Source organism: Catharus ustulatus, chromosome 6 (assembly GCF_009819885.2).
Source record: "Catharus ustulatus isolate bCatUst1 chromosome 6, bCatUst1.pri.v2, whole genome shotgun sequence".
Taxonomy (NCBI): Eukaryota; Metazoa; Chordata; class Aves; order Passeriformes; family Turdidae; genus Catharus; species Catharus ustulatus.
The window spans coordinates 58,302,933-58,324,950 of record NC_046226.1 but is presented as its reverse complement, the minus strand read 5'-3'; the positions used below and the strand labels follow the sequence as shown (position 1 = coordinate 58,324,950).

At 47.9% G+C, this 22,018-nt stretch overlaps 2 protein-coding genes across 2 annotated transcripts; both read left to right on the top strand.

Annotated features, from left to right (window-relative positions):
- The first annotated feature begins 906 nt into the window (after positions 1 to 906).
- Positions 907 to 3,449, top strand: LOC116997740 (serine/threonine-protein kinase pim-1-like). Its single transcript, XM_033062818.1, is given in 8 exon segments — positions 907 to 998; positions 1,312 to 1,346; positions 1,447 to 1,550; positions 1,664 to 1,714; positions 2,035 to 2,308; positions 2,311 to 2,400; positions 2,803 to 2,979; positions 3,268 to 3,449. Coding segments are annotated over 8 exon segments (927 nt in total). The 3' UTR covers positions 3,372 to 3,449.
- Positions 3,450 to 6,282: 2,833 nt separating this feature from the next.
- LOC116997739 (collagen alpha-1(I) chain-like) lies at positions 6,283 to 9,517 on the top strand. The gene is made up of 5 exons (XM_033062817.1): positions 6,283 to 7,164; positions 7,262 to 7,604; positions 7,705 to 8,625; positions 9,026 to 9,202; positions 9,414 to 9,517. Exons 1-5 carry the CDS (start codon positions 6,283 to 6,285, stop codon positions 9,515 to 9,517), a joined length of 2,427 nt encoding a protein of 808 aa, XP_032918708.1.
- The last annotated feature ends 12,501 nt before the right edge of the window (positions 9,518 to 22,018 follow it).

The window sequence follows — 22,018 nt, the reverse complement described above, 5'->3', positions numbered from 1 at the left end:
CAGTCGAGATGGGACGTGCCGGAGCCATGAGTGACGGTGTCGTCCCAATGATTGCGCTTGTCCTGCTGCTGGCCACCGTGGCTGTCTGCTGGGCCCTTGGCCACTGGCAACCATGGAGGCGACAGACAGGGTCACCAAAGCGCATCAAGCACCCCGCAGTGCGCTCCAGAGGCTCCCGCAGGAAGGCAGGAGCCCCTGCGGCTCCCGGGTCCTCCAGGCCTCGGGCCAAGCCTCGCAAGCGGCCACGTGCTCCTGCGAGACCCCTGGGCAGCCCCTGCAGCTGCGGCCCCTTGGTGGCCGTGGCCCAGGAGCTGCAGGATCTGATGCTGCTGATCAGGGATGGCATTGGGGCACGTGCGCCGCTCTACTCAGGGATGTGGCAGGCCTTGTGGAGGGAACTGGAGGAGCTGGTGAAGCGAGGCCACCTGGGCTGCTGTGGCTCATCCGGCTCCACAGGAGGCCCCCATCCCTGTGAGAGGCCTCAGTCCATCTGCCTGCGAGAGCCTCAGCCCTTGCAAGGATGGCACAGCAGCGGGAGAGCCCGCCATCCATGCAGGGGCCTCAGGCTGTCAGAGACCCTCCATCCCTGCCAGCAGCCTCTGCTATCTCTGACAGCCTCCATCCCCTGCAGAGGCGCAGGGGAGACCTGTCAGCCTGCGGAAGGGGCAGAGCCCGTGGACAGGTCTCCCAGCTCCCTTGGACTCACGGGCGCAAGCCCTGACCATTGACTGTGGTCAGGGAAGGCCCAGGAAGTCCAAACTGGGAGCCCAGCCCGAGCCAGGGGAGCCTTGTGAGGAGCAGCTGGCGGAGCAGCAAGCGTCCTGGAGCCGGCAGTTGCCGGCCCACAGCTGCCAGGATGCTGTGCCGGGTGTGGCAGCTGGCAACAGCCGCAGCCTGGAGGTGGAGATGACCCTCGAGACACCAAGGGGGTCTCCTCCATCTGCAGGAAGCTGCCCCAAGAGAGCCCTCGACCACCACAAAGGGCTCTCTAATTGCAGGTGAGATCTGCCCAGGAGCTGTCTGAGGCTCCCCCGGGGCTCTCGAGGGGCATTCCCAGGCCAGGGCCCCTGAGAGCAACCTAGGTCTCTCGGTTGCTTCAAAAACCCCTGTCTGCTTTACAGCTGCTCCTGGGATCCCCCCTGGGCGAAGCCTCGGGCTGTAGCCCCGGCCGTCCTCAGCAGCAGAGGGCAGACCACGAGGCCGGGGACAGCGACTGGTGCCGTCCCTGCTCCACTGCTCAGCGGCTCCTGCAGCCACCTCTGGGCCCTGCCCTGCCCCAGCTGTGCCGCTGGTCAACCCGACGGCTGCCAGGTGGCGGCTGCTGTCCGGCGCGCAGCAGGAAGCAGGTGAGAGCAAGGTGGCCCGCGGCGGCTCGGCCCGCCTGACTGGCGGGCGCTTGGGAGGAGGGCCCTGGGCACAAGGCTGATGGCTGGCTCTTGGCTGCAGGGCAAAAGAAGCAGCTGCAGGAGCTGTACCAGCTGGGCCCGCAGCTGGGCAGCGGCGGCTTCGGCACCGTTTTCTCGGGCATGCGCCTCTCCGACGGGAGCCCGGTGAGTGGCCGCGACGGCCGGGCGTGGCAGGAGGGGCAGGGGCGTGACAGGGGCAGGGAGGGGCAAGGAGGGGCAGGGCTTGAGCTCAACCCCCCTCTCTCAATGGCTTGCAGGTGGCCATCAAACGCGTGGCCCGGGAGAGCGTCCTGCAGTGGGACGAGCTGGTGCGTGAGCGGGGCCAGCAGGACAGAGCGGGCCGGGGCGGGCAGGGATAAGGCCAAAGCTTTGGCAGTGGCAGGCGGGGGATGGCGGGGGGAGCGGGCATGGGCTCAGCGTGCCAGCTGGGCCATGGCGGGCCTGGCGATGCCAGAGACCGGTGGTGGGGCCGGGCAGGGGGCACCTCCCAGGCATCCCCTGGGGCTTGGCAGGTAACCCAAGCAACAGCGGGGCTGCCCGGGGGCAGGCACTGGGCCGTTCCAGGCAGGGGGCAGCGCAGCCACAGGGCAGCATCAGATCTGCTGGAGGCATTGTCTCCTCCTCACAGCCGGACGGCACCCGTGTTCCAATGGAAATCGTGCTGATGGAGAAGGTGGGCTCTGGCTGCCACTACATCATCCAGCTCCTCGACTGGTTTGAGCTGCCTGACAGCTTCGTGCTGGTCATGGAGCGTCCAGTGGCATCACAGGATCTCCTGCAGGTCCTGCTGGAGCAGGAGCTCCTGTGCGAGGAGATGGCGCGCTGGCTTTTCTGTCAGGTGCTGGAGGCCGTGCGGCACTGCACTGCCTGTGGCATCCTGCACTGTGACATCAAGCTCCAGAACTCCTCATGAACCCGGAGAGTGGCGACCTGAAGCTCATCGACTTCGGTTGCGGCACCTTCCTCCAGGAGCGACCCTACACACAATTTGCCGGTGAGCTCAGAGCCCGGGCCCTGCTCCCAGTGCCAGGCACTGCACGGCCCCATTCCTCTCCTAGGCAGCGGGCGCAGCCTTCAGCCGGCTGCCAGTGCATTTGGCACAGGGCAGATGCCGTGCCCAGAGCCGGCTGCCGGCCCTGCCCACACAGAGGGGGACTGCAAAAGCCGGGCTCCGGCGCCTGGGCTTGCCTGGCCTGCAAGGCCTGTGGGCTGCTCCGCTGGCCTCCTTTGCCTTGCAGGATGGTTTCTTGGCTTTGGCCAGTTGTCTGGGGGACGTGGGGTGGCCTGCGGGGGAAGTCGAGGGCGCCGGCACAGGCCCTTGCCTCAGCCAGAAGGCTGGCATGAGGCTCTGCAAGGCAGTGACCTGTGCCTGGACAGCACTGCCTATCTCCCCTAGGAACACACGGGTACAGCCCACCCGAGTGGATCGCCCTTGGCTGCTACCATGGCCATTCGGCAACCATCTGGTCCCTGGGCGTGCTGCTGTACGTCATGGTCTGCGGGAGCCTCCCCTTCTGGGGCGACCGTGGCATCGTGTCGGGGCAGCTCTTCCTTGGGCACCAGGTCTCTCCAGGTTGGTATCCAGCCTCAAGAAGGCAGGCTGCGGCAGATGGCAGCGTGCAGCCCGGCCTGGCTCTCACGCAGCTCGGCGGGACGTCCATGTGCCCTCAAGGGCCGGCCGCAGGAGGCAACCCATGCCGACGGGCTCAGTGCGGCACGCGTGGCTGAAGGAGGTGGCCGTGTCCCGCTCTGCCGCTCTCCCCCTCTCACGGGGCACAGCGGCTTGGGTCCCACGGGCGCTGGGGGCAGCTGGGCAGGAGCTTTCTGCCACTGACCAGCGCTTTCTGCCTTCTCTCCCTAGAGTGCAAACATCTGATCCGCTGGTGTTTGGCCAAGCACCCCGCGGACAGGCCAGAGCTGGAAGAGATCTTCTGCCACCCTTGGGTGCGGGGCAGGCGTTTCTGATGCCTTGCCAGAACCTGTGCAGCACCCAGTTACCACGTCCCACGCAGGACCCCAAAAATAAAACAAGCACAAACCCATTCTGGGCTGTCAAGTCTGGTTCTTGTCAGCAGCTTCAGCTAAAGAAAGCTCCTGGACAAAGGGGGAATCCCAGGGCTGCCTTCAATCTTCTTCAAGCTTCCCACGCCTTTCCTGCAGCATGGGAACTTTGTATCTTCCAGCACAGGCCGAGGGGTAGCAGGGCCTTGAACAAGCCAAGAAATGCAACAGTGAAACAATCGCTGTCCTTTCAAGCTGATGTGGTCACTCCCTGTCTCCTGAAGTGAAACAAGGGAGACCTCTGGCTGCATTCCAAGGGCCAGCAGTTGCCAGGGGCAGAGGCATTTGCTCTGCTAGCAAAGCTGGGAGAAGAACCAGAAGCAACAAAAGGTCATTTCATGTTGAGCCCTGATGACCCTCTTCCTTCCTTCCTTCCTTCCTTCCTTCCTTCCTTCCTTCCTTCCTTCCTTCCTTCCTTCCTTCCTTCCTTCCTTCCTTCCTTCCTTCCTTCCTTCCTTCCTTCCTTCCTTCCTTCCTTCCTTCCTTCCTTCCTTCCTTCCTTCCTTCCTTCCTTCCTTCCTTCCTTCCTTCCTTCCTTTCTTTTCTTTCTTCCTTTGCAGGCTTCTTGGCTCGTGGCAGGCCTTTCTTCCTCCCCAGGGAGGCTCCTCACAGTAAGGGGGGAGCCCCCCCACTCAGCCCAGGACTCACCAGCTCAGGACTCACCAGCTCAGCCCCCCGCAAGAGGCAGGCCGCTGCCTGAGCCCCACGTGCCCTGAGCCAAGTGGGGATTGGCGACCGTCCTGGCCACAGCAACAACAAATCCATCGAGGTTCACACCTCTGACAAGAGGAAAAGGACCAGCAGAACCTCAGCTTGGGCCGTGAGGAGAGCTGACTTCAGGCTGCAAGGTCCCCGGGGAAAATGTTTTGCAAGGTGCTGGGCTCCATCAGTGCTGCTCTCTTTTGAAACATCACCTCCTAAGGGCACACGAGCCGGCCATTTCCACATGTCGGAAGCCCAGCAGGCGAGGCAGAAGGCTGCCTTGCCTGAACAGGCAACTTCTCTGGGAAAAAGCATGGACAAGGAAGCTGTGTGCCCTGTGCAATCCAGGTCAGGAGAAGAATACACAGATGCTTCTTGCCACTGTGGGGGGAAAGCTGGTGTGGTGAAAGCTCAACTGGAGATGCAGGTGGCCAGAAATAAAAAGAGGGGGGGGAACAACCAAAAGGATATTTTAAAACACGTTGATGGGAAAAAACGTTGTAGAAAGACCATCACCCCCTTGCAGGATGTGGATGGCCACTTGACCAACAGGGACAGAGACACGGTACAGGTGTTTCACAAATTCTTTGCCTTTGTTTCATGCCTTCTTTGCCTCCGTCTTCAACACTCATCCATCCCTCCCTTTGATGCCTTCAGTTTTAGCTTTCACATTTTTCAAGTTCTGTACTGCCTTTGTGTGTAGCTCTGAACTTCACCTAAAGCTCTCGTCACAGTTTTGTTAGACAAAACAGTCCTTTTCCAGCCTGAGAACCAAGGACACCCTTGCAGCTTCTGGCCCAAAAGTGTAAACAGCGGCGAAGGGAAGAAAGCAATCTGGGAGGAGGGAACTTCATAAGCTGAAGCTGTGATTTGGACAATTAACCCCGAGAATGGCAATGGACCTAAACTTCAAAAGTGTGAAAACCTGTGATGGGTCAGTCCATCTTGCGTCCATCTTGGCTAGAGCCACAGGCCAGGCTCTTGTGCTGGCCAAGGTGTATCCTTTGAAGGCCTTTGAATAAACACCGACTTGATTCCTTGAACACTGTCCAGCTCCTGTTGCAGGCAGCCTCTCCGAGGCTCCACCTTCCCAGTAGGAAAACATTGCACTGTACCAAGGGACACTGCAAGGCCCTTGAAGAGAGCAAGCCCTGCTCAGCAGAAAGCAAAGCAACCCCTATGTTTGATGCACAGCATTCCCACGCAAACGCAACACGGGCCAGCTCTTGGGAAGAAAGAAACCTTCTGGCAGAGAAAACCAGAGCAGTGGGGGCACCGTGAGCGCTCCTTAGCAAAGCCTGATGTATTTAGAGCAGAGGCACTGCAGAGGTCAGTGAACCGCTAGCAAAATTCTCTGCCTGCCCTCGACAGCCAGCTCAGGAGAGCTCCCCAGAGACAGAGAAACTTCAACTCCCTTTGTCTCTGGAGGATCTGCTCAGGCACAGAGTGCTGGGGTGTTTCCAGTTGGGAACGCTGCAGCATCCTGGGAGCCCTGGGCTCGGCACTGCTGGCAGCAGCGCTCCTCCTGATATGCCACTTGCTCCAGGGAACGATTCATTGCCAACGGCCTTGTCGCATTTTGGGGCTACGCGAGCGGCGTGAGGAATGCAACAATAAGTTCCTTCGTGTAATGGAGAGGGGAAAAGCCCTTTATTGAAAGAAACACTACACTTTTTATACAATGGTTCATGGAGCCAGGATAGACATGATCTGATTGGTCTGAGGAAGGCAACACCTCTTGAAAACGTGCTTTTACGGAAAAACATCACTGTCTCCAGCAGGTGTTTAGTCACTGTTATCCTTTCTTGTCCTTGAGAATCCTGAGAACAGGCTGCTTTATGGATTCCCAGCAGTATCCTAAAGGACACAGGGCTGAGCTCCCAGTCTTATTTCCAGGCTCCTTGCTTCCAGGCTTTCTCTGGCCACGTGCATCTTCAGCCATGAGCCGGTTCCGCTGATCCCTGAGGCAGGGGCGGGGCGGTGTGACGGCACAAAGGGGCTGAAGCGCTGGAATGAGCCGGGGCTGTGATGTCCTGGCCGCAGCACTGTGACATCACCGCGCTGCCGCTATAGAAACCAGGGCCTAGCAGCCGCAGCTGCCAGTGCAGTCGCGATGGGACGTGCCGGAGCCATGAGTGACGGTGTCGTCCCAATGATTGCGCTTGTCCTGCTGCTGGCCACCGTGGCTGTCTGCTGGGCCCTTGGCCACTGGCAACCACGGAGGCGGCAGACACGGAGACGAAAGCGCAGGAAGCGCCCCGTGGTCTGGCCCAGAGGCTCCCGGAGGAAGGCAGGAGCCCCGGTGGCTCCCGGCTCCTTCAGGCCTCGGGCCAAGCCTCGCAAGCGGCCACGTGCTCCTGCGAGACCCCTGGGCAGCCCCTGCAGCTGCGGCCCCTTGGTGGCCGTGGCCCAGGAGCTGCAGGATCTGATGCTGCTGCTCAGGGATCGCAATGGGGCACGTGCGCCGCTTTATTCAGGGATGTGGCAGGCCTTGTGGAGGGAACTGGCGGAGCTGGTGAAGCGAGGCCACCTGGGCCGCTGTGGCTCATCCGGCTCCACAGGAGGCCCCCATCCCTGTGAGAGGCCTCTCGCCTCTGCTGCGAGAGCCTCAGCCCTTGCAAGGATGGCACAGCAGGGGAGACCCGCCATCCATGCAGGGGCCTCAGGCTGTCAGAGACCCTCCATCCCGCCACCAGCCTCTGCTCTCTCTGACAGCCGCCATCCCCTGCAGAGGCTCGGGGAGACCTGTCAGCCTGCGGAAGGGGCAGAGCCCGGGGACAGGTCTCCCAGCTCCCTTGGACCCACGGGCGCAGCCCTGACCATTGATGTGGTCAGGGAAGGCCCAGGAGGCCAAACGGGAGCCCAGCCCGAGCCAGGGGAGCCTTGTGAGGAGCAGCTGGCGGAGCAGCAAGCGTCCTGGAGCCGGCCGTTGCCGGCCCACAGCTGCCAGGATGCTGTGCCGGGTGTGGCAGCTGGCAACAGCCGCAGCCTGGAGGTGGAGATGACCCTCGAGACACCAAGGGGTCTCCTCCATCTGCAGGAAGCTGCCCCAAGAGAGCCCTCGACCACCACAAAGGGCTCTCTAATAGCAGGTGAGATCTGCCCAGGAGCTGTCTGAGGCTCCCCCGGGGCTCTCGAGGGGCATTCCCAGGCCAGGGCCCCTGAGAGCAACCTGGTCTCCGGTTGCTTCAAAAACCCCTGTCTGCTTTACAGCTGCTCCTGGGATCCCCCTGGGCGAAGCCTCGGGCTGTAGCCCCGGCCGTCCTCAGCAGCAGAGGGCAGACCACGAGGCCGGGGACAGCAACGGTGCCGTCCTGCTCCGCTGCTCAGCGGCTCCTGCAGCCATCTCTGGGCCCTGCCCTGCCCCAGCTGTGCCGCTGGCCAGCTCGAACACTAACAGGCAGCGGCCACTGCCCGGCACGCAGCAGGAAGCAGGTGAGAGCAAGGTGGCCCGCGGCGGCTCGGCCCGCCTGACTGGCGGGCACTTGGGAGGGGGGCCCTGGACGCAAGGCTGATGGCTGGCTCTTGGCTGCAGGGCAAAAGAAGCAGCTGCAGGAGCTGTACCAGCTGGGCCCGCAGCTGGGCAGCGGCGGCTTCGGCACCGTTTTCTCGGGCACGCGCCTCTCCGATGGGAGCCCGGTGAGTGGCCGCGACGGCCGGGCGTGGCAGGAGGGGCAGGGGCGGGGAGGGGCCGGGCTTGAGCTCAACCCCCCTCTCTCCATGGCTTGCAGGTGGCCATCAAACGCGTGGCCCGGGAGAGCGTCCTGCAGTGGGACGAGCTGGTGCGTGAGCGGGGCCAGCGGGACAGAGAGGGCCGGGGCGGGCAGGGATAAGGCCGGGGCCTGGGCAGTGGCAGGCGGGGGATGGCGGGGGGAGCGGGCGTGGGCTCAGCGTGCCAGCCGGGGCATGGCGGGCCTGGCGGTGCCAGAGACCGGTGGTGGGGCCGGGAAGGGGGCACCTCCCAAGCACGAAGCCCAAGCAGCAGGGAGGCTGCCCGGGGGTGAGCACTGGGCCATGCCAGGCAGGGAGGGGGCAGCACAGCCACAGGGCAGCATCAGGCCTGCTGGAGGCATTGTCTTCTCCTCACAGCCCGACGGCACCCGTGTGCCCATGGAGGTCGTGCTGATGGAGAAGGTGGGCTCTGGTTGCCACTACGTCATCCAGCTCCTCGACTGGTTTGAGCTGCCTGACAGCTTCCTACTGGTCATGGAGCGTCCGGAGGCATCGCGGGATCTCCTGCAGCTCCTGCTGGAGCACGAGGTCCTGAGCGAGGAGATGGCGCGCTGGCTTTTCCGCCAGGTGCTGGAGGCCGTGCGGCACTGCACCGCCTGCGGCGTCCTGCACCGCGACATCAAGCCCCAGAACCTCCTCGTGAACCCGGAGAGTGGTGACCTGAAGCTCATCGACTTCGGTTGCGGCACCTTCCTCCAGGAGCGACCCTACACACAATTTGCCGGTGAGCCCAGAGCCCGGGCCCTGCTCCCAGTGCCAGGCACTGCACGGCCCCGTTCCCTCCTGCGCTGCGGGGCGCAGCCTTCAGCCGGCTGCCGTGCATTTGGCACAGGGCAGATGCCGTGCCCAGAGCCGGCTGCCGGCCCTGCCCACACAGAGGGGACTGCAAAAGCCGGGCTCCGGCGCCTGGGCTTGCCTGGCCTGCAAGGCCGTGGGCTGCTCCGCTGGCCTCCTTTGCCTTGCAGGATGGTTTCTTGGCTTTGGCCAGTTGTCTGGGGGACGTGGGGTGGCCTGCGGGAGAAGTCGAGGTCTGCCGGCACAGCCCCTGCCTCAGCCAGGAGGCTGGCAGCCAGGCTCTGCAAGGCAGCGGCTGCGCCTGGACAGCACCTGCCTGTCTCCCCTAGGAACACACGTGTACAGCCCACCCGAGTGGATCGCCTGTGGCTGCTACTACGGCCATTCGGCAACCATCTGGTCCCTGGGCGTGCTGCTGTACGTCATGGTCTGCGGGAACCTCCCCTTCTGCAAGGACCATGACATCGTGTCGGGGCAGCTCTTCTTTGGGCACCAGGTCTCTCCAGGTTGGTATCCAGCCTCAAGAAGGCAGGCTTTGGCAGGTGACGGCAGCGTGCAGCCTAGCTTGGCTCAGTGCGGCACGCGTGGCTGAAGGAGGCGGCCGTGTCCCGCTGTGTCGCTCTCCCGGGACAGACTGGGTCGGGTCCCACGGGCTCCGGGGGCTGCTGGGCAGGAGCCTTCTGCCACTGACCGGCGCTTTCTGCCTTCTCTCCCCAGCGTGTGAAGATCTGATCCGCTGGTGTTTGGCCAAGCACCCCGCGGACAGGCCGGAGCTGGAGGACATCTTGTGCCACCCCTGGGTGCGGGGCGGGCATTTCTGATGCCTTGCCCGAACCTCTGCAGCACCCAGTTACCACGTCCCACGCAGGATCCAAAAAATAAAACATGCACAAACCCATTCTGGACTGTCAAATCTGGTCCTTGTCAGCAGCTTCAGCTACAGAAACCTCTTGGGCAAAGGGGGAATCCCAGGGCTGCCCTCATCCTTCCTCAAGCTTCCCACGTCTTTCCTTCAGCATGGGAACTTTGTGTCTTCTAGCACAGGCTGGAGGGTTGGCAGGGCCTTGAAGAAGCCAAGAAATGCAACAGTGAAACAACCGCTGTCCTTTCAAGCTGATGTGCCCACACCCTGTCTCCTGAAGTGAAAGGAGATAGGCCTCTGGCTGCATTCCCAGGTCCAGAAGTTGCCAGGGGCAGAGGCACTTGCTCTGCTAGCAAAGCTGGGAGAAGAACCAGAAGCACCAAAAGGTCACTTCAAGTAGAGCCCTGATTACCTCTTCATTTCTTTCTTTCTTTCTTTCTTCTTTCTTTCTTTCTTCTTTCTTCTTTCTTTCTTCTTCCTTCCTTCCTTCTTCCTTCCTTCCTTCCTTCCTTCCTTCCTTCCTTCCTTCCTTCCTTCCTTCCTTCCTTCCTTCCTTCCTTCCTTCCTTCCTTCCTTCCTTCCTTCCTTCCTTCCTTCCTTCCTTCCTTCCTTCCTTCCTTCCTTCCTTCCTTCCTTCCTTCCTTCCTTCCTTCCTTCCTTCCTTCCTTCCTTCCTTCCTTCCTTCCTTCCTTCCTTCCTTCCTTCCTTCCTTCCTTCCTTCCTTCCTTCCTTCCTTCCTTCTCCTCCTCTCCTTCCTTCCTTCCTTCCTTCTTCCTTCCTTCCTTCCTTCCTTCCTTTCTTCTCCCTACCTCTGATTCCCACTTCTCATTCTCTTTCCGTTCCTCTCTCCCTCCCTCCCTTCTGGTTGCAGTCATCAGTGAGTAAAACACTGTAGAATAATAAATTGTCAGTCTCTACTTCCTCAGCTGCCCCACACTGTGTTGAACAACTAAAAATTAATGGAGGTCTGCAAGAGGCAGCACATGTTTGAGACAAGAGAGAGAACCTACAGATCAGTGAGACCATTAAGTTTACAAGGGTAAGATATGCTTTTTTCCAATCAATAAGTAATATAAGAATTTAATTATTTAGTTAAGTAGATATTAGGAATCTGATCTCTCTTCCCCATGTGACACTGATGTGTTACTATTTCTGGTTCTCACCTCTGGAGTAAATTATTCTATATATGAACTGCATGTGAGATTTTGAGTTTGTTTATGTGTAAAGTGTCGCACATAAGGGGAAGATTGTCCCACATTCATATATAGTATGATGAGTGTTATCATTTAGGAACGAGGCATTGGAATCATAATATGCATGCTAGGTCCAGTGCTCAGCAAAAGTCAAAAACAAAATCAAACATTGGAATCACATGAATAGGAAAAGATAATGAAAGAAAACTGCATTAAAACACTGAATACATCCACGGTATAGTCAACACCAGAAATGTCATAGGCAGTTATCATCCTTTGACCTCACAAAATATATACTGGAACAAGAAAACTTCAGAGATAAGGAATTCAAAAGAATGGAATGGCTCTCACATAGACAATGATGGCTAGAAATCTTCAACGTGAAATTAAGGCAGCTTAATCAAGACAGAAGTCTTCAAAATCATGAGTAGGATAGTGAGCTGTCATTTGTCTCATCCAACATAAGAAAATCAGGACCATCAAATTAGTGTTGGAGGGCTGACAAAAACCTATCAAACAAAACTTCCCAAATAAACAAAAAATCCCAAGACATTAAAAGCAAGAGGAAAGTTATGGTTGTGTTAGGCCTGTGAAACTATTTGCTGTACGGCATCTTGGATGACAAAATATATTTTGACAAGAAGGGACTAGTAAGCATTTGGAAGAGAGATTAATTGATGATTACCAATTAGATAAATACCAGCAGGATTTGGGAATTTTCCAAGCCAAAAATGGTTGGAAGCTAGAAGAGTATGAACCGGGGAATTACTGTATATTCTTGCCTTCTTTCTACTCTTCCATAGGAGCTCATTTTCTTTATTGTTGGAGTCAAAGTATATAAATTGGAGGCAGGGGGATTTGCACTATCCATCTCAGGGAGAGGCCCCTGCCTTTCTTGGCAAATACCTGTCTCAAACCAGGACAAGTTACAATCTTTCAAATCTCAGAATAATTTAGTCATTGTTCAGTAGAGTTTGTTACTGAAAAATTCTGTGGAATAAGTGACATAATTTTTTACCTGATAATTTTAGAAGTTAACAGCAGTAAAACTTTCTGGTGTACACCCATGTGTTTGTTGAAATACATGTGGGTTACATGATTCATCTTGATCCTCACAGAGTTTTGTCATATTCTTGCAAGCCAGAAGATGCATTTGGTTATTTAGAGATGAAAAAAAGTTTGGGGTTGATTTTTTTTTTTTTTTCTGCAACCAGAAAACATATGGGCGAAAAAGAGAACAGATAATGTTGTACCTGCCAGTCTGAATCAGCAGTTTATGGAAAGTTGGCGGGTGTTACCATACTTGGTATAGACCTGAAATGCAAATAGAGACATATAATGTTACTTCCAAAGCACTAGAAGACCGAGTTTTAATTATCACTTAGTCAGAAAGCGTTGAAGCAAGCCTATTCAGTCTGAAGATTAATTCTTAGCAATTCTGCATTAGAAATTCACTGTAAAAGAAAACCAAATACTATAATCCTATAACAGAATCCAGCTTACTAAAGAAAATAATAATAGCATCGTGTTGTGGGTGTGATGTTGAGAGGCCTGTGTTAAAAATATTTCCCAAAGATATATTTTTCCTTGTAGAAGAAATTTCACATGTTGCAAGGACTAGAGATAAACTTGTGACTTTGTACTCTCTTGCTATTCACACACATTGCATACGCACTTCCATTACATGATCAAGCTTCATCTTAAAAATATTAAGGTTTCTTCCCCTCAATAACTATACAGAAAGTTGTTTTAGGATCTTGTTGTTCAGAGAGTTGGATAACTGATTATCTAATTTATTAATGTGATTGAGTTTATACTTTAGTCCTTATCTTACAGTGTTTCAGGCTTCAGACACTTCCCAGGTTTGTGTTACTGCAGAAGGATATTGAGATAAAACAGATTTTCAGATTTCTACAGTGATTGAATATATTTCTATACATCAGTAGGTGATGAATGGAGGATCCCATTTGCACTCATTTCTAACATAAATATTTAACCACTTTATCCCCACAGCCTTTAGTTCCTTAAGGATCACTGTGGTTCATTTGAAAATCTTATGTTATCTTTAATCTTTGAAGTCTTAATGGAGATTCCATGATATATCTCAGTAGTAGTCCGACTGATACTTTTTCCCATTATTTTAAGGTTTAATTTTGCTCTAGGTGTATCAACATCCAGAATCAACACCCAATTTAACAAAAAGTATTTTAAACTTACTGACATGCCTCCTGTTTTTTTTTTTTGGTCGCTTTCCCACTAGCTGAATGTTTAATCATAACTATAATTTTTATTCTGGTAAGTTGTGTCTATCATTCAAGAAACTAGAATGAAGTACTGATTATATCTGATATGGCAGTGTCATTTCCTCTTAGTCAAGTAGTTGTTACAACTCAGTGTTGTAATTTTTATTGGAGGACTTAATCTTTTTTACACTCTCAGGTTTTTGATCAACTTATGTATTCTAATGTCCTCAAAATTATCCTCGAACATCTAATTGTAATGATAAATAGTTTGGATTTTCTTCATCAAAGTAACTATATTCAATTTCTCTCACAATCTGGTAAATGGTAAAGAAAGAAAGAAAGGGGTAAATCTCCAGTGGTGTTTTTCAAGAGCAGAGCTGTTTTTTCATACTGCAAACTGGCAGTGACATTATGCAGTGCTTTAGGAGGTGTTCTTTTTATGGACCATTCCCTGGTGGCACACACCAGAGCAGCAATGGCAGCAGCAGAAGCAGCTGAGGTGGTAGTAGGTTTTTAGTGGATGAAATATAAGAACTTGCCAAACCTACAAGAATGTGACCCATAGGAGAACTTGTTTCCAGTTTCTTCTCTTTTATAATGTTTCCTCTTTCTTTTTCATCATATTTGACATTTTTCTGAGACTCAGTTTCGCAACTCTAAGTACCTTACGGCAATGAATGGGAGAAATGGGGCCTGCTCTGATATGGAAAATAGACAAAGAAAATATGCCAAAAAAAATGTTTCAAATACTGGAAAAAGCATTTGTGAAGTGCTTATGACCCTCCTTGTCTTCAGATGCTGGTAGAAGCTGAAGTTCTCCGTTCCTTGAACAGCTGTTTATACACAGAATAAAATACTGTTAGCTTCTATCCCTAATTAGACCTACTTTATTTTTCTCTCCCAACATCTGCTTGAAAAAGAATATCAGCCTTAGCTCTTTGTAGAGAACAGCAAAAGGCTGACTAGTGCACTTTGCTGCTCTGCATGCTATGAGCAATGCAAAAGCTCAGTATTTGCATTAGTGAAGCAGGAAATGTGGGGACATAGATAAATATATGGCCTCCTTCAACTTCTCTCCTTGCTATTCCCACATATGTAAGCAAATCTTTTAATGAAGCATTTTTTATTTTCACGTCCTTCCCAGTCACACACCAGGCATTGTCTCAGTTCAACCCAAATGAGAAGTTCGGAGAGAGAGTCTTCTAATAAAAGATTGCTTCACAGGTGAAGACAAGCTGTTTTGGAAGTAACAAGAGCTCTGTTCTCAGTGAAGCAAGGGCATATCCCTAAGGTTGAAATGCGCATTTTGTTTGAAAAATTGGGATATTTTCTTCAGACATGGGTGTTTAGTTTGTGACTGAAGACTAAAATGTGTTGGGTAATCACATTATTACTTGAATATTTGAAAAAAAATCCAGACTTTCCAAATCAGATTAATTCTGCATTTCTCTGTGACTGAATGAGTTTAATTTAACACATGCAGATGCCTTCTTACTATGTCTGTCAAGTGCTTTCAGGCCTTTTCAAAGGCAATAATCTTTTGTTATGTTTATTTTCAAGGTATATGTGATACTCTTTGCACTGCTGAAGAAAAAAAAATCTGTCCTAAAGTTTTAAAATCTAAAGAATAATTTCTGCTCACTGAACTAGTTATGTGCAAATGTGTTTTCACTGTCTCAGTTGTACAACTTGAGAAGTCGTGACATGATTTTTTTCTCTGCTAACTTTTTCACACCTGACTGAATTAACGATGTACTGTATAAGGACATTTATCTAAAAATTATCTGTTGTCTGTGTGTATCTATGCATGCTTCTTTAAGAAAATACTCTGTATCTCTGCAACAGTTTATGACTATCGCATGATGCAGGTATTACCATGGTAACTACTTGTATGCATTTTTTTATTGTACACCACAATGAGAAGGCAAGAAAAGCTGCAAAAGTTGGAGGCAACACAAGCTACCACTGCCCTTGCTTTGCCTAGCTAAGTCACTCACTGCTGTTGTCTTAAGATAGAATGTTTCTATTTTATACATTAAATCCAAAGTAGGCACATTTTATTGCAAAATTAGATGGGTTTCTTGTGTATTTGTGATTCATAGCGCAGAGAAATATATTTGCTTGCATTTAGGAAAGTGAAGACGTCTTTTGCTCATTAATCTCAAGGATAAACTATTAGGCTTTCTGTATTCTTCTGTAACATTTTTATAGGAATGAATATATTTCTCAGAAAAGGAATTCACCCGTTGAGGAAAATACGTATTTAATGTTTAATTCTGTTTGAGAAATACAAATGCAGAAAATTAGGTAAAATTGCACTTTCTCACATAGGATTACCATGGTTGCTAAACATTTTTCTTCTAAAAGCTGCATTTTCAGGTGTAGAACCTGAAATACAGATATTGATTTATAGGAGATAATAGTTGAATTTAGAAATGTATATGCCCCTAATAATATAATTTTAATATCTTCCAAGGGTTGCTTTGTGTGAGTGCTACCAAGACAGGGCAGTGCATGTAATCTCATTCACTGGCAATTGTTCTGATCCTTTAAGGAGCATTTGTTACTCATTCACTGCATACCTACAAAGCTAAGAAACTCAAAGTGGTTTATTGTAGTGCTCAGTAAAATCTTGTTCCTTGCAATTCTTTGCTTGAAGTAGAGTACAATAGAAATTTTATAAATGGAAAAATAATCTATGCCTTAGAAGGGAACCTCCAAAAGGGAGATAGAGAAATAACTTTACCCATCCAATTATTTAGAGCTAGTTTTAAATCCTGCGAATTGCTGAACATATTCAGCACTCACAGCCTGATGTTACAGCATTCACATTTACAGAAATAGTGTAGAGGGTGTATTTCTCAGCAGCTGAACCACAGTTTTCAGACATTAATGGGTCAAGTAGTCTACGAGAATCAATAACGAAGTTGGGCTGAAATTAATCAAACTTCAATCCAATAAATCCAAGTGTGAGTCTATTTTTAATTCTTCTGTAAAACCATAGTTCTGTAGTACTTTAGTGCTAGAGACTGGGTACTGTTCCTAGCTCTACCCATGCCTGCTACAAAAATGCATCCTGGTCCTTCCAGTGTGTAGTTTACTGAACTTGGCTTTTCCTACCTGTGAGAGAGCATAATGCTTTCTTTCTCTTTGAAATGAAATTTTCTCTTTGAAAGAAAATGTCTTTGAGATCGCTCAGGTACATACGAACAATCGTAGCTTTGATGACATAACGTAAAAATTTCAGATCAGGTATTGCAGCCCCATCTTTCCTCTCTGTTTACTGCTCTTCCCCAGACAAGTGAATCGACCATTCTGCATGGTCACAGAATTGAGATTGTTGGAGCAGTACCTTTGATGGTCTCCCAGCACAGCATATTCCACATCCTATCTCCAAAATGCATGCCACATGACCAGCCATTTCCCATGACAGCAATTTGTAATGAAGAGATGCCCAAGAAATGTCTGAAAAGCAGTATAAAGAAATATGAACTGCTTACATTTTTCTCACATATTCCTTTGAATATGTGAGAAAAATACTGAGGAAAAAAATTTAAGGAAAAAAGATGATAAAGGCTGCATTCACAGTGATTTGTGCTTGCACTGGTATTTTATATGAAGATTGCAACCATTTCATATATTCTACTTGAAAGACACTGTTCTAATAAATTTAAATTTCACTGGTTCCATAGTTGCCTCATCTGAAGCTAGAACAATTGCCTCTATGTAAATTCTAAACAGGCAGAGGGCAAAAAAAAAAAAAAACAAAATATTGTGTCTCACCTGAATTTGAAAAGATAAATCTGAAATTTAAAATAAATTATCTTTTGCTTCTAATCTTTCTCCTTGTCAATATCACAGTCTGCCACCTGCAAGATTTATAGGAGCCCACAAGGCTGCATTATTTTCCAGTACTAGTCATGACCTGATGTCACTCCTTGTATAAAACCATAATCAACTGAGTTTTCTCTTGAGTTAATTCCAGTAATGAAATTAGCTATCTTGACAGAAGTCACTGGCAGTGCACAGTAAGTGCCTCTACTCAGGGGTGTCTACTATGTATTTCTTTATTAATTTCTTTTTCCAAACTTGCACTGAATTTTATTTGGTGAAAATGGTATTACTATTAGTCTGTTAATACATATCTTCTCCTCCCATTAAGATTTTTTAGATGGTGACCTCGAGGGAAGTTTTTGAGCATCAAATTACATACCCTATGTGCTAATTCTTTAAAGGAAAAAGGAAGTTACATGTGTCTGATGCTTTCTGCAGTATCGATCACTCTCTCAGTGCTGCAGGTCCTCTTGGGAGATTCAGAGTGATAAAAGCATGCTTCTCTGGATGTAAAGGCTTCTACTTAATATCATTGTGAAACACTGCAAAAAAGAAGGAAAATGTGTTAAAATTACTGTTTAAATAGTGAATTTGTTAGGAGTTTGAATATTTGAAAAAGCAGAACTTGAAATAGCTTTAGAGCTTTTAGCAATGTTGTCCTTCTGTAACTTTTTTTGTGCAAAATAAGTGCAAAATGTATCAACGGAACCTTAAAAAAATCTTATCATACATGTACAGAAAGATACACACACTGAAATTTCAGAAGCATCTCTACCTCATCTATTTCCCAAATGTCAAGTGCTTAATTAAAATATTCTTTTAAGAACATTTCTGCTTTATATTTATTGTGTATCTGGTATCTTTGAGAGAACAAGTAAGACACATTGTGTGAGATTGTAGCAACTTTGCCTTATACAGTGTTGGGGGTGAGTAAATCCTTAGGTGGTATGTTGCTGCCACTAAAAATTATAGGATAGCATATTCTGTATGTTGTAATCCTGAAAGGGGCTCACCTGAGCCAAGAGGTACTCAGCTTTCTTCATCTCTTGCTAAAGGAGCTGTGTTCTGCCAAGCTAGGTAAGAAATGGGCTGCTTTGTGTATGTTCTTCATCAGGTGATGAAATAATAGAAATGTTTCCTGATGATCTCACAGTATATCCTATGTCCCAGCCTTGACAGTGGCTCCCAGAAGTTTCCACAGGTTCTCTGAACAATATCTGATGCTGCTGGAATGACTGTGCACATCTATTTGCAGATTGTCTATACAGTAGAACTAGCAGGCTAATTATTACTGTTTTCAGTATTTGCTCCTGAAAAGTGAAGATTACTGCAAAAAAATTAGGGTTTTATAACAGCACAGGCTTTGGGTAAATATAAAAATTGTTTGTGAACAAATAAATAAAGTTGGTCCAAAGGTTTTCCTCCGTGCGTAATTAATCTACTCCCAAATACAAAATATTCACAGAATATTAACAGAATGTTTGGGTTGGAAGGGACACACAAGGTTTTTCAAGTTCAATTTTTAAGCGGATGGCTCCTATGGGGATTGAACTCACAGCCTTGGTATTATTCATACCATGCTCTGACTACTGAGCTCATCTAAGGGTCATGACATATGACATACTAGTGACATTTTCTCTATTATTATGCTTCATCCCCTTTTCTAAAGATTGCTAAATGCTATTTCAGGTGTAACACCTATATAATAAATATGTAATCTTGTTTTTATATTAAAGAGAACCCAACCAAAGCTAAAACAGTGATGTACATGTAACAGCATAGCTTATCCATGAAGATCTCCATGATACAATTTGGAGATACATGTTCAAGCCAATAACCTTTCACATTTCCCCATTTCACGTGTACTTTGGCCTCTCATCGCCTCCACTGGGACCAGTATTCATATTCCAAACCTTGTGCAGCTGCTAGACGGTTCCCATTATTATAATTTTATTTTTGAAAAGGTAACTTGCCATAAAACATGCCACATATTTTAGAATTCTCATGTGAAGGGAGTGATAGTAGCAGATACATGGTTTGAAGGCACATCTTTTGTAAGGAATCCTTAGTTGTCCCTCGCTGCTCCTGACTATCTCTTTCCCCTCTGAATGCCATATTTGTCATATGAGCAGAGCCTATGACTGACAGGACAGATAAAAAGTCATGTGTGCATGCTTAACTTTGGTGGTGAACATTAAAAAATAGCTTGCTATCTATTTCAAGGCCTTTTTATGCCAGAGTCCTGAGAGAAAGATTTTGAAATGAGTAAAGGGAGAAAGATTTGGTTTCATAAGCTTTTATGATAGGGGGGAAACAGGTGTCCATGAGAGAATAAAAATGAAACTCAGCACACTTGCCATTTGATGATCTCTGTTTAAAACTTTTGTCAGACAAATATTTCTCTTCATACCAATGCAGTCTATCCAAAAATGCTGAAAGTAATTCATCTTGCTGAAAGGAAAATCTTAATAGTTGTCCTGTCAAGCCCCGTCATAGAACCAGAGAATGGTTTGGGTTGAAATGGCCCTTAAATATCATCTATTTCCAATCCCCCTCTCATGGTGCCTGTTTGTAGTGTATAGGATTCTGTATCTAAACAACTTGACATAGTGTGAGTAGATTGGCAACCTTCAGGAATCAGAGATAAAGGATATGACACACAGTCAAAGTATGCAACAGTATGAGTAGCCAGAAGTATACAAAACTTTGGAGAGCTTGGTGCATCATGTTGCCAGCCCTTTTTGGATATTATCTATATAGTAGCCACGCTTGCTAGTTTATGCATGCTCAGAAAATGGAGCTAGTAGCCAAATTTTCTCTTTAAAAACAGTTGTTTGAAAAAAAAAATATTGTTACTAAAAGATGGGCAGGCAACTCAGAAATACCAGAGAGATAGATTATATAATTCATGTCTCCTGCAAACATTTCATTTATCTAAACAAAGGACAACACCTTAAAATTGCATGCTTCACCATAGATTGGTAACTATGAGATAGAAAAATGTTTTTGTATTCTCAGTTACTATTTTTTTTATATTCAGTATTTTTCTCAGTATTTGGGTATTGAACTGTTCTTTGTCAGTTGTACAGTATGTACAGTTTTCTGCCTTTGCTCAGAACCATTCATAATTCATTGCCTGAATTTGAGTAACTGTATCTCTCATGAATTTAAAAATAAGTGAAATTTCTTATACTCTAGTGGCTCCTTGTGGAGTTGCCTTTTTAGACTAAACTGCACATGATTCTCTGTTCAAGGGGTTTTTCTCTATATTTGCTATAATGTATATACAGTTTGATTTTTAAGTAAATAGCTAGGAAAAAAAATCCAAATATTTGAAGACAGAAGTTCTTTTAAAGTAGTTCAGAAGTTTCGTGATATGCATTTTAAATTGATTTTTTACTTGTTTTTTTGCCTGACTTTTTATTCATTGTGTGTTAACTCATTGAAAAATGTGCATAAACAATCTTCCAAAATTGAAATGACATGCACATGGGGCACTTATATTTTTGTCCTGGCCTGAATCACCTGAATACAGTAGAGCTGCCCTAACAAAGTTGAATGACTATCTCTTGCAATCCTACTGCTTTGTTTCTATCAATATATCCCCATCCTGTTTTGCCTGTTTCTAACATAAATGACAAAATGAAAATATTCTTCACAGAATAAGAAGTTAACCTTTCAGAAACTGATAATTACTCATTTAGACAGTTTAATCAATGTGTATTACTTAAAACCATAATATTTTTGAAAGTATGCATTGAAATATTTGGGCTTGAGAGCAGCATATACAATCCTTACATTTGTCTACTGAAATTTTGAAAAAGATGCTCCACTTCATTGAACTCAAAGGAACAAATATTTATCTGTGTACAGTGTTCTAGCTCCTGAGGAATCCCTGTGAAAAAGATTCCATGGGTGATGTAGACCATTATGGCTACTCTTACCAACTGCAGGAAGGATTGGCATATGGATTGATGAGGGACAACAATTTTGCTGTCCAAATGATTCTCTGAATTAAGGAATCAAATGAAGCTGAGATAATAGATGTGGGTTGGTAATTGCACTTTGCAGATTTAGGCTGTCAGGTCGTGATTCAAGGGACATAAGCTGGGAACTGGGCACTGCTGTTCTCATAGATCATTGGCTAATTGATTACACATAAAACAGTTCATGTAGATGAAAAAAAGCAACTTGTTCCATTAATTGACAAATGTTTTGACTGAGGCAGAGGATTGTTAGCAAGTTACTAGGGAAAGGGGATGATGTTTCACTTGAGACTGTTGAATGCTACCCCATTAAGTGATTAACTTTTGTTCTTATTCCAAAATTCTCAGACTGAAAATTAATAAGCTATTAAAAAAACAGAAGCAAAATTCTTATAGATATTAAATAACTGCACTTCTTATTTCTGAGATGACAGAGAAGATACAGTCTGATTGTGGTCATATGGTGCATCTGATGGCAATAGAGCATTTTTACTGCAGCTGATGGGGGCTATATTGTAAATTTTAGTATTTTATTTATCACAAATTGCTCTTAAAAATCACAATTAAAATTATCAAATAAGTGCCCTAAAAGTTATTATAATTTTTGTGCTTTGATGTTTTTTTACTAAATATGCCATCAAAGCTCTCCGTTGTGTAGGTACTGAGGAAATGGAGATCGATGTCTGAAGCACTAGGATACTGTAGTGATGAGTAATGCTGAGCTGCAATCAAGGACAATCAAGGAAAATAATCATTCTGTCTTCAAATTAGGATTTAAATGGGGTGGTGATGCTGAACAAGAAGAAAACATATTCATTAGTTTATGTTTTTGCTTTGTGTACTGAGTGACATGGAGATGTCATGAAAAAATATATTAATTCATTGTGCATTTTTCATAATATATGTGGAAAAAGAATCAATGTTGTACATGCAAATTTTAATTCTGATGTTTCTTGACTGCTAGCACTCGTCTTTGCAATCTTCAGTCTTCACACACACAGACAGAGTAGCAACCAGAATTTCCAGTGACTCTTTGTTGCACATGCTCAGTTTGAGGTCTGAGCATCATCTGGTGGCAGCAGAAGACAGAAGGAATTACAAGGTGTGTTTATTTTTCTGTCTGCAGACTTTAACTTCTTTTAAAGCCTCAAGGGAAAAAGGAGAGATAACTTCCTGATTTTCTGTTAAGTTATAATAAATTCAG